This window comes from Triticum dicoccoides, chromosome 4B (assembly GCF_002162155.2).
Source record: "Triticum dicoccoides isolate Atlit2015 ecotype Zavitan chromosome 4B, WEW_v2.0, whole genome shotgun sequence".
NCBI lineage: Eukaryota > Viridiplantae > Streptophyta > Magnoliopsida > Poales > Poaceae > Triticum > Triticum dicoccoides.
Genome location: NC_041387.1, coordinates 105,441,735 through 105,454,410, shown reverse-complemented (window position 1 = coordinate 105,454,410; position 12,676 = coordinate 105,441,735). Strand labels below are relative to the sequence as shown.

The 12,676-nt window shown below is 45.5% G+C and overlaps 2 protein-coding genes across 2 annotated transcripts; one reads left to right on the top strand and one right to left on the bottom strand.

The window, feature by feature from the left end:
• Positions 1-2,556: 2,556 nt before the first annotated feature.
• Positions 2,557-4,742, top strand: LOC119295299 (F-box protein SKIP23-like). The gene is made up of 2 exons (XM_037573697.1): positions 2,557-2,666; positions 3,389-4,742. Exon 2 carries the CDS (start codon positions 3,404-3,406, stop codon positions 4,556-4,558), a length of 1,155 nt encoding a protein of 384 aa, XP_037429594.1. The 5' UTR covers positions 2,557-2,666; positions 3,389-3,403; the 3' UTR covers positions 4,559-4,742.
• Positions 4,743-5,090: 348 nt separating this feature from the next.
• LOC119295298 (lipase-like PAD4) lies at positions 5,091-9,095 on the bottom strand. Its single transcript, XM_037573696.1, has 4 exons — positions 8,953-9,095; positions 8,384-8,762; positions 5,750-6,939; positions 5,091-5,679 (listed from the first exon to the last, which is right to left on the bottom strand). Exons 1-4 carry the CDS (start codon positions 8,976-8,978, stop codon positions 5,316-5,318), a joined length of 1,959 nt encoding a protein of 652 aa, XP_037429593.1. The 5' UTR covers positions 8,979-9,095; the 3' UTR covers positions 5,091-5,315.
• Positions 9,096-12,676: the final 3,581 nt, after the last annotated feature.

Genomic DNA, 12,676 nt, shown 5'->3' with positions numbered 1-12,676 from the left:
CCCCCCCCCCAAAAAATATTTAGTACTGGTTGGTGTTACCAACCGGTACTAATGTCCTACACGCACCCGGACCTGGCTCATGCCACATGGTGCCACTTTAGCGCCTGTTCGTGACGAACCGGTACTAAAGGGGGGAGGGGGGCTTTAGTCCCCACTCTTTAGTGCCGGTTGGCAAACCAGCACTAAAGGCCGTTACAAACCGGCACTAAAGGCCGGTTCTGCACTAGTGTGAGGACCAATATGATATCATCAACCTATTAATTAATTGGGAAATCGGCACATGAATTGCTTTCCAAAGGGATCTGAATGAGCTGATAATGCATTGCCTCATTGCTGATGGATTGTAGCAGATCTATAGCTAGCACAAACAACACAGGAGAGAGAGGGTCTCCTTGTTGCCTTACCCCTCTTACTGTAGAACACTTAGCCTCGCATTCCATTAAGCAGCATAGAGGAAGTGCTAGTAGAGAAAATCATCTTCATCCATATTATGTACAAAAAACCAAAACCTATAAATTTTTCGCAAATACACAAAGATTGTGTATCATTTCAATTATAGGTAGAGTACAACAGATACATAGGAGACATTACATAACGAGACCACGTGCATGAACTGGAATGGACGTGTAATGCGTGTGCAGAACAGAAAGTGGGATGCTCAGCCCATATCACAAAGATTAACTCTCGGGTAACACAACCATAAGCCACTTTTCCTGGTCAGTAATACTAGAGTTGTACAAGATTTGCTTACATGAGAAACAAATTAAAGGAGCTTAACAACAGTGAGAATAATAAGAAAAGGTAGATTAAAATATCAAGAAGAATATATTTACCTATCATGTGCCATGAATTTTCCTTGCAAGAGTGATCAAAATTGCAACCATATTCCATTTATAATCTATAGCAATCATAGTAAACATCTATAAGCTTATAGTAAATCAAGGGTTCAAACCAACAAAGGATCTTAGGGGAGAGTTCCTACTTAATAAGCCCCTATGGAAGCCCCAATGGTTATCTTCGACAGTGTCGTCGAAGAGTGAGCGCAGCCGAACACACACCTTGAGAGGAGAAAAACAAACAAGAAAAAATACACATTTCAACTTTCGTAACAAGCATTTATAAACTAGAAAGAGGAAATTAGACCTTTCAATGATGAACTTTCCAAATATAAAGATGGACTTATTTTTTCGATGAATTTTCAGATTTTACGAAAAAATCAGATAAGCTTTCAAGAAGTTGGCACAATTTTTTAGAAAATATGCACAACTTGAGGGAATCGGATGGACTTTCCAAATCTATAAGTGTTTTCAAAGCTAAGGGAGCCGGTTTTCTACAACACCTCTCACAAGAACAGGTTGCCAAAATACATCTCTGCTCCTAATTTACTAAGGAAATTCACAAGAGCAACGAAACATGAGAACCAGGGACCAAAGCATATTGAACAACCACCAAGATAGGCCGAGCCACCCGATGTAGGGATGCAAGCAGACAGCGTCCGCTTGTCAGCGAGCGTCCGTGAAAAGAAAAATTACAAGGGCAATCACGGACATCTTCTTGCATCCCTAACCCGATGATAATTAGTAGGATCAAGAGTTGCCGGACAATGGGACACACGGTTGTGATGGTCACCCGAGAACTGAGATATAGCCGGAATACCTCTATTTCACATGACATCAATTCTAACTGCAGAACGTCATATCATTGTAAACACATAATCCAACATATAAGATACAAAAACTGCACACCGAACATCGACCCCCCCCCCCTTCTTTTGGGGGCTTGATCAATCGTTTATGAGAGAATTTAGCAAGGATAGTGCGTGAATCGTGATTTTCGAGTGGTAGTTAAGCTTGAATTTAATGATTTTTTGGAGTTTTATATATTTAATTATGGCAAGCTTTATTGGGATAGAGTTAAATTTGCTATATCAGACTTATTTGTTTCTTGAACATGAAAATCTGGGGAATATTCAACGGGAGCAAAGTTGCCAGTGAACGCCCGAGTAGCCATGCCAAAACAACTAAAAATGCCATGTGTCTGTTAAGGACTTGTCATGCACGGAGTATGAAAGAAAAAATTGGCATGTATAGGGAATAATTGCCAACGAACACAGTGTATTCTTTCTTTTTAATGCCAATCGTTTGATTCCGATCACACGGCCGTGCCGGCATTCGCCCGGGGGCATTCGCTCGGGCCTCCCCCGACGAATGTTCGCCAGTTAACATTTTCCTTGTTTCTTTTAGGGTAAATATCAGACTTATTTTAGCCTTTTTTTTGAGGCACCACCCCACCCTCTTTTTTGAGCAAAATATCAGACTTTATCATATCTTTATTCAGGGGAACCGACTTTATCATACTCGTTTTTTTAGGTGGCTTCATCATACTCGGGTAATATGACAACACGATACCTCCACCAGCCCAGCACACACCGCACAGGCCTAATTCCGCTTCCACAGCCCATTTGCTGAAGCCTTTCACACAACAGACAACCGCACACTTTCTCAAAAAAAAAAAAAAAAACCAGACAACCGCACACACCCTCAAAAAATAAAAATAAAACAGACAACCGCACGAAAAAGAGAGCAGACAACCGCACGCCGGCACGCGCGCTCGGCGGCGCCTAGATCGGCGGTGACGGAGGCACGTCGCCATCGAGGAACCTAGAGGTAATGCCAAATCGACATATTTTTCTCCGGAAGACCAGGATAGTTTTCTCTGGCCGGTTAATTTAGCGCCGTCATAATGCTGCAGCTCGTTTTGCTGCCACCTAGGGTTTGATTTGATCCCAGATTAACGGGTGGAACAGACGGACTGTAACTATTCTTGGAGAATTCAATGACAACAACTTTCCTTATTAGGCAGAAAAGGAGAATCCTATTGACAATCGTGTTTGTATTCTTGGGTTGGAAAGAGCAAAGAGTGAAGGAGAAAAATAAATTGAATCTCATTCAGTAATTAGCAGAGAAGAGCGATTATATAAGAACTGCACAAAATGGACATAAAGCCTCCTCAATTTAGAAGTAATATTCCCTCTGATTCTTTACTAGTTCAATCTTTGACCAATAACTAATATGATAATAGGCGAGTTATATTACAGGAAATTGGCACCATTGGATTAAACACTTTCTTATGATCGTGATCACATAACCACTAGAATAACAATAAATGGAAAATTTAGGTTGAAGTTCAAAGCTGGACAGTGAAAATGCGCTTCACACTTGGAAACAGAGAGGCACTAAATTAGTGATTTCACCCACATAGCACTGGAGCACATCTAATCACCTATTCTTGATGTTTTATACTGTCTAATCCAGATTACTGTGATTCAGTTTGCAATGGTACAATATGACTCCCTGTTAAAAGTCCCCTCTTTGTTGTTCTGAAGCAGATTCCTGGCAGCAGCATGGCAAGGTACCAGCGATCATGGTCTGACATACCACCAGAGCTTGCTGCCCTGGTCCTCCTCCGCCTCCATGCCCACTCTGACCGTGTCCGTTTCGCAGCTGTATGCCGCGATTGGCGCGCCTGCGCAAGGCAGCATCAGCTGCCCCCGCCTTTGCCCTGGTTCATACTCCCTGGTGGAACCTTCTTCACCTTACCCCACAGTGAATCCTTCCTGATCCCCAACGGTGTCGAATTCCACAGTTCCTGCGGTGAGTGGCTTGTCTTTGCACGTGACGACATCTGCTACCTCGTAGACACCTTCTCTAAGGTCACCTTGAAGCTCCCTGACCTAGACATGTACGACCGCATCGAGGAGCCTGACGAAGTTATCAATGGTCACAGCATGTGCTACATTTGTCTGGACGTGGATGTAACCATGTCAATATACAAGGTAATCGTGTGCTCAGTGCTCCTTGTTGCTGCCATCGTTGACATCGGGGATCTCCGCACTCTTGCGGTGTGCCGACCGGGAGGTAACCTATGGTTTGTAAGTGCGCTTGGCTACGACAGGTCCTTTGACATAATTCTCCATGGAGGCAAGTTGCTCACGGTTGATGGATGGAGGAACCTTTGCGTTATCGATGTCGAAGAGGACAGTGACAATGGCAGCCTATTCATTTCCCGGATCGAGCGCATCATCAAGGGTCCTCCCTGGCCCTTAAGGCAGTTCCCGGGTGGCCTCCTTGTATTCGACCAATACCTGGTTGAATCTCATGGCGCCCTGCTGCTGGTCCGTGGGACAATCTATGGCAAGCCACCTGAGGACAACCACACCGGGTTCGAGATCAGGGCAGTACGGTTTGAATTCGAGGTGTGTGAGGCAGACTTTCAGTCGTCGCAGTGGGTTGAGAGGAGGAGCGTGGGGGACGACCAGGTGCTGTTTCTTGGGCCGAGATGCTCCAAGTCTGTCTGTGCGCCCCAGTACAATCTGAAGGGGAACTGCATCTTCTTCCTGGATGACGGCCATTGCCAGTGGTACTGGAAGCACGCGCCGAGCGCGCCGAGCTCGTACGCAATATTCGACATGAGTGATGAGTCGGTCCGCTCTCCGCTTCCTAGAGGATCGTGCAAAGGCGAGGAGGCGCCGGCGACATGGCATTTCCCTCGGGGCTGATATGAATTTGTTCCTGACATATGCAGATCAGTGCTAGCTTACTACAAGCAGCGCAGTGGCTGATGATCGCTGAATCGCTCCGTTGTCAATCAGATATGTTCTTCAGAATGTCATTTGATTCGGAATGTTGTAGTCTGTAAGTTTTGACAGCGTTTACTAAAAAAAATCCTTCTTCCTGAGTAGATATCCTATAATTTCCCTTAAGCTATTCAGTAGCGGCTGAGAGATTCCGTCAGTGGAGTGGGTGGCGTTGAAGATTTTGATGATCTAGAATACTGAAGCATCATGAATTCGTTGCAAAAAATGTCACATTTCAATTCGAAAGACTAGTCTCACACAGTTTGCTTGATCTAGAATGCATGTCAGTTCTTAAAAATTCTGAAAAGTTGACGCATGTTGCTAACACTCATTTTTTCTTTGGAATTTTTGAAAACTTGCAAATTTGAATTTTGAGACGCGGTATCACGGTATCATGTAAAGTTTGATATCAGACGCTGATCATACAGGGAAACTATACCACCCTGATGCTCAATAATGCAGAGTAACGTTGGCCTTGAAGAAGAAACAACTGAATAAATCAGCATCAAGATGCAAGATGCAAGAACTGATACAACAACATAATGCAGTGCCTCTGCGGTCTGCAAGCCTATGCGTATTTACAACCGCCTATACGAGGGTTATACTAAGTTACCTAAAACTAGGGGCAAGAAAATAAAAATAAAATTCTTGAGCCGTTCCAGCTAATTCATCATCAGAACTAAAACAACGACGCTGTTCTGGCTTCGTCTCTGAGCAAGAGCTTCTTCCACTCCTCCAACCAGCGGGTGTAGCTCGATTGCGGCGCAAGGACGTCGATCGACACCTCCTTGCTCTCCACCAGCTCCCTGGCGTACCGCTCGAACTCCCGCAGCCTCCCAAGCTTCATTGCCAGCATCGCCACGTCGTACTCGGCCTGGGCACTTTCAGTCTGATCCCACGCCTCCTCCACCCTCGCCCAGAAGCATGGATCCTGAGTCAGGCCAGCGTACTTGCTCCTTGCTGTCGCTGTGACCGACGTGTCGCCGGTGCTAGTGCCACTGAAGTCGCCCTTCTCCTTCCACCACTTGTCAAACAGCTCATACCTGTGGAGTATGGATGCTCTGTGAGCTCACTGACTAAGCATGAACAATGGTGTTTGCAGCTCGAACATACCTTCTGTCACGACCATGGGTGATGTAGCCGCCTCTGGTCTTGTGGAGGTTGTTGCGGTGATAGTCTGCTATGTCCAGTGGCTCGACGAGGAGCTGGTAGAACCGGGCGGCGTTCACCCACTTGGCCCGGCGATGGAAGTCGTGTGGCAGCTGGCTGTTGTCAAGCATTGTGAGGACCCCATCCCAAAACTGGCCCAGCTTGAGGCGATAAATGTTGGCCTTGCCGAACTTCTTTGGTGACCTCTGTTGCTTGAATGCGTCGTAGTACCCTATGTCGGCGTCGAATGATGCCTTGTACCACTCGATCTGTGCCCGGCATGGAGTGATCCGCCCCAGCCGTGTTGAGAGCCCCGCGCAGTTCAGGCTTGGGCTGCGGCCCGCCCGCCTAGAAGCCTTCAGCCAGTATCGCGCTGTTGTGGCCTCCGTTGCCTCGCTGCCAATGCCGGAGGCCTCCATCGCTAGGGAGATGCCAGCATCGTAGTTGGAGTTGGACATGGATGCCAACACGTCCATGCCATGCGGGCGCCGCTTGAGGAGCAAGTTCTGTGGCATTTTCAGCACAAGATCGCCGTAGCAAGAGTGTGCAGCCTCCAGGGATGATGTGTCGCCCCTCGCGTAGCAAGCGGCAAATGTGGCATAGAGCATCTGGACTGCCGCTGTTGAGTTGTCAACACACACTGCACCTTCCGGCGAGCACAACACGTAGGCCCCGAACGGACGATAAGGGCTACCACCTCGCGACTCTGGGTCCACGAGCTTCTGCTCCATGGCCACCGTGCGGACATGCGCCTGTATAAGTTGACGCAGCCCCTCCTGATCGGCATCCACAACACGAATGGTCATTACACCCGTGTTGTGAGTGTGTCCTGGCCATTGCTGTAGCTGCATACCAATGATGACGCGCACTGGGACAGCGTCTAGGGGGCAGAAGAGGAGCCTCGGGACGACGTCGTGCTGTGAGACGACATTACAGAAGTTGCCGCCCCACCGCTCTCGCAGGATGGCCCTGGACAGGGCCTCGTTGCCGAGCAGTGGGCTCCCGAATGTGACACACAGCACAGGAGACGGACTGCATGATGAGCTTAACGATGAGATACAAAGGTAGTGCAGCGCCGCAAGAGCGGCGATGGCTCCACCGAGCGAGTGGCCGGTGAACACCACCGCCTTGCCCCGGATCTGATTTAGTAGCATCTGTATTGAATGAGTAAGAAACCATTTTCAGCAGTGAAAAAACATCAAAACACTAAAATACTGAGCTAGAAAAAAAATTCTGATGCATAACTGCAAATAGCAAATACTATTTTCAGGAGAAAGATCAAGGAGAATATAAACATCCAGATTGATTCATAAATAAGAAACAGGCCACAAATTTTATTTAGAATAGCAAGAAAGATACGAGAATTATAGTACCAGATGAAGACAGGTGAAGATCTTTGAAGCATTACTGAACTTGTCAAGAAACAATTAAGGTCGTATGCCTGCTGACCGAGTAAAATGATACTAACCATAACCAAATCCAAAAAAGTTGTTTACATCTGGAACGCACATGAAGAGTATATCTCATCAAAATCAGCATGTACTCTGGATGACAGTAAACTATGCACTATTATTCTTCATGGACCACTGAATTTCATAAATGCTCTAGATGCAGCCCTCATCCAGAACACGGACATTTCCCCCGATTTTAATGGGAATGCAGTTGCTGCATCCACTTCATGTGAAATTACTGCATACTCCCTCCGTCCCATAATATAAGAGTGTCACTAGTGTAAAAAACACTCTTATATTATGGGACAGACGGAGTAATTCCCAGCAAATTCATGCGTTCCAAATAAAGCCGTATGGTATACTTCCATGCTGCTCTCAATCATCCTCATCTGTTGCCCGTGGGTCACACAAAAATTCCTTGCATGCAAGTGACAACAAAATAGCAATACTAGCATTCAGACTTGGTTGGGTGATGTGTAATGCGCCATCTGTGCCGTACTTTTTGTTTGCAGTGACATAAAGTGGACAGGCGCACAGCATCTTAAGCTGGCCGCCAATTGATAGAGTTGGATCTTTTCGATGAACTTACAAACTCTATGTCAGAGGCACCAAATTGATCCTTAAAAAATCACACAGAAAGAAGAAGATATGCACTGAACTAGTCTTGCGCAACGCAAAATCAATTTCAGACGGCAGTACAATAAACAAAGGTTAAGTCAACGGCAATACTCATAGGCAACCTTTAGATTTGGTTTACTTTCTAACAAATGATTTTATTTTTGTTTCATTATTCCACAAGCCACAGTGTTATTAAATTTATTGTCCCAGTTAAGCTGTTAAGTTATTATCAAGTGAGATCTCAAATAATTGACACTGTCATAATGTAATCAAGTACATTATCTCATCTACTACTGATGTCTGAAGTCTGAAGTCTTTTTAAGTGTGAACACAAGGACATACCAACCAACTAAAGACAGGCGCATCAACATCACCATAACTTGGCCCAAAGGACCACAACCAAAAAAATATCAGATCATCACGCTAACAATCACAAGGCAAAATGATTAAGCTGAGAAATCCAGGAGATAAACATCCGATTAAATGCTGATTGATGAGAAATTCTCAGCTAATTGATTGACTAATTTACCTGGAACTCAGGGGAGCCGCACAATTTCAAGAAGCACCGCAGAGTCAGCGCCTGCACGGCGACACGCTCCCTGGCGGCGGCTGCGTCCGGCTCGGCGGCCGCCAGCTGCGGGAAGGCCCGCGCCCCGGCCGCGTCGCCGCCGAGGACGACCGGCGCGAAGACGTCGGCGCCGCTCGCCACCGCCGGGCGGGCAACCGACAGCGCAGCCTGCAGGCCGGAGAAGGCCACGTACACCGCCCCCCCGTCCCCGCCGCCGTCGCCGTGCGCGAACCCGGAGGAGGCGGGGCCCATCGCGGCGGCGGCCGCGCACCGGTCCCAGGCGCGCGCCAGCAGCGGCGAGGAGGCCAGCAGCGCGCCGAGGACATGGCTGGTCTCGAACCTTCAAAGCGCACACGCATTTTCAGCTCCTCTATACATCTCTCCCAAATTCCTCTCCTTTTTTACCACCAAATCAGGGCGCGATTGGGAGAAGCTAAAGCGGCCAAGCTTTTGTGCGCGGAGTGCGCCGGGAAGTACTTATATATGCTGCGAGGAGAGAAATGTTATGGAAGAAAATCGGAGGAACTTACATGGAATTTTCTTCTGCGTCTTCCATGGCAGACGGGCGAGCTTCCCGGAAATGGGGCGGCGCTGGAGAGAGCAAGAGAAGGGGTGGAGAGGGTTAGGAGAGGAAGTGGTCAAGTTTACTTTGCGTGGCCTCCGCGCTCTGGTGTGGTGGGGGCAACCGGGCAAGGAGCTGCAATTTCTATCACTACTCTGGTCAAATATTTCGTCGACTTTGCATTTAAAGGCCCAGAGTTCTTTTTCCTATCTCGTAGGGAAAATGCAATGTTTTTTATAAAGAAAATGGTGGATGACTTGCACCTGAATAGATAACTTGCTTCCAATAATTTATTACTATTAGAGAAGTAATATGGTAGCAGTAATGATATAGTGACAGTAAGAGTAACAAGATTGCATAATATAGTAACACAGTGCGACAGTAGTAATAGTTGTAACGGGGGCAACAGTAAAATAAAACGTAGGTATGGAAGTAGATTGTGGGTTTTGTTCATATGAGATTCAATATGCAACGGTCATAACATATAGCAACAATAAATTAGCTTCAATTCATCAATCATTTGTAGACATGCATTCCATAAATAGTTGTACGTGTTTGTTGCGGTAAGAACTTGCATAACATCTATTCTTCCACCCTCCGTGGCACCAGGATCCTAGTGGAAATTGTAACACTCCTTTTAATAGAGAACCGGAACAAAATATTAACATACTGTGAATACATGTAATCCTCAAGGTAATGCCATCCCATCGATATCCCATGTATTGTCACTTTGGGTTTAAGCTTCAGAACGATATCAGGTGCATACAACTTACAAGTAAGATGAATAACACAAATATATTCATGAAAACACATAGAGTTCAGATATGAAATCATGGCATTCAGATCCTAGTGACAAGCATTAAGCATAGCAAAGTCATATCAACAACAATCACATAACATAGTAGATACTAGGCATCAAACCCTAACAATCAGACATCGATTACATAAGAAATCTCATCCAATTCGTATCTACCTCAATATGACTACAACGGAATTACTCACGCATGGGTGGAAGCATAATAGAATTGTTGTTGGAGAAGTTAACGATGATGACACGGACGAATCCCCCTCTCTGGAGCCAGAAACAGACTCAATATCAGATCTCTAGAGGAAGAACAAGAGGTGGGGGCGTTTCCGTATCGTGAAAAGTTCCCGTGATTTTTCTGGTATATATGTGAATTTATGGTGGTGGAATCGTTGTAAGGCGGTAACTAGGGAGGCTACACGCCCCATGGCGCACCCTAGGGGGCACCACATTGTCGTGCCAAGGCCAGGTGACTCCCCTCTGGTCCATTTCCGCTCCATAAGTTATTAAATGTTCTAAAATAATTCTCCAGAAATCCCCGTCCGATTATGAGCACTTCTATTTTTGCTGAAAACAATGTTAGCACGGGTTAGTTCCATTCAAATCATGAAAACTTGAGGCGAAAACAATATCAAAAGTGTTTGAAAAAGTAGATACATTGGAGACGTATCAGCACGATCATTTCTATTTCTGAATAAATGGAAGAAGAAAATAGAAAAGTTGTAGACAATTACACAATGCAAAACCTCATCGGCGAGCTTTTTATGTAAGTGTTTGGCCTCACCGGAGTCCATAGCTCCGGCCAACAGTTGACATTAGAGCCACCTTGAACTTGTTGGATCTTAGAGGCAATAACAAAACATTATTATTTATTTTCCTGTTCATATTTAAGTTTATGTTCCTATGCTATAATTGCAATGGTTCTAGAATATGAGTTTTGGAGAAAAACTCAGTTGCATACATGGAAGGATAAACATCAAGTAGGCCCCTAGTCTCACCTCTAAGACTAGCTCATGTATTGCAGATGATCCTGTTTTCCTGATCGTGGACATTGTTAAACAAACAAGGAAATTGGCAATAAAGGGAACACATTCTTAGACAATGGGGTTGGACAGACCCAACTTATGAAATAACTACGAGATCACGTCATCAACATTGTTGTCGGTAGTTTCCTGTTATGTGTTAAAATATACTCACGTCCTTAGACCATGAGAATATTGTGGACCTTCATATGAGATGGTTACTTTGGGTTGCAAACGTTACTTGTAAGGGCATCTATGAGGCTAACCCTCAAATGTCTCCGTTATATGTTTGTTTTTGTGATGTGGTCCGCGAACATGATGCAGGAGGGAGCCATTCAATGCTAATAACAAAGTATCCGATTGGCAGGAGAAAAACTAGGTGAAGACCATGCATGTGGTGGAATATTTATAGTTTAGTGTATGGTTGGGAGGAGAGAGAGAGGGGGCCATGTTGGGAAACGTAGTAGAAAACAAAAAATTCGCCCTACATCAACCAAGAACACTAAGAAGATGCAATAATGGTTTGGATCAGATTGTTACCAACTCTGAGTTATAGCAAAAGAAGATGAGTCTGTGTTGATCATACTTGAAGTCCCTCGAACCGTAGATGAATGATCCCTCGAACCTGCTCATGAACAGTCCCTCGAACGGAAGACCAAAAACACGACCTCTCCACAAATTGCAAGCGTATGGTCTTCATGATCCGGAAGTGCTTCGTCGTCCAGAGCTAATCATTGCCGAAAAATTACAGGGAGGAGATTAGAACCATACCGGGCTTCTAATTATGAGGATTAGAGATCTAGAACTAGCTCTAATTATAACAACTAGAACTAGAACTATAGAACTAGAGGAGGCTCCAAATCTTGTGTGTTCAAAAGTGCCCAATACCTCTAGTATATATAGGTTGGAGGAGGAGGGGCGCCACAAGAGGGGAGAAAGCCCCCCCCCCCTGACCGGCCAAGAGGATGGGGATTCCCATCCAATTCGGCCTCCCCTCTCTTTCCATGGGGAGAGGGGCGCCACCTATATTGGGCCCTTGTGCCCCAATATGCTTTCCACCACTTGGCCTTTTAAGACCCGTTGACATTAAATTAAATATAAAAGCCTCCTAACTATTATTAGAGTATTTTATTCTTATTTTAAGAGGTGGCAGTTTTTCCCTAAAAACTACTGCCACGGTCAAGTTTTTGAAAACAACAAGAAGGTTCTACGTTAGTCAAGTCTTTAGGTGTCCGATCACTTCAACCTTCAGATCAAGGTTAAGGCATCATTCAATCAGCCTTACTAACCCTAGCATGAGACATGATCCATCTTTCGTACCATGAGCAGGAGAAACCTCAGTTTGGTTTCATCGAGCTTCGGAGACAAAGACAATAGTTGAAGATCAAATCAAGTACGCAGCATTGGACACGTATGTTTCTATATCGATAAGAAGTGGAGAAAGCGCAAGCCCTGAGAGCCCGAGACATGCGAAGACTCGATAAGGAGGGTGAAGAGCAACAAAGACGAAGAGATGGAAATGACGACAACGATGAGTGAATTAGTGATAGAGTCGATTCCAATAGGTCTCGGGTAGGGGTTCTTGAGCTAGTAGCTTATATGCGATGGTAACAAGATAATGAATTTTACCCAGCTTTGGACTCTCTGAGGAGATAAAACACTATGTCTTGCTCGTGTTGTATTGATTTGGGTGGAGTACAAGGTAGAGACCAATCCACCAAGAGATTGATGATGTTGTCTACGAGACCTACCCCCTGGTTTATATCAATACCGGGGGGATTAGGGTTACAAGGTCGGTTATGCATAAGGTAAATGTGTTCTAGACGACATCTAAGTCTTGGGGTATGCGCCAAATCTTTGGAAAT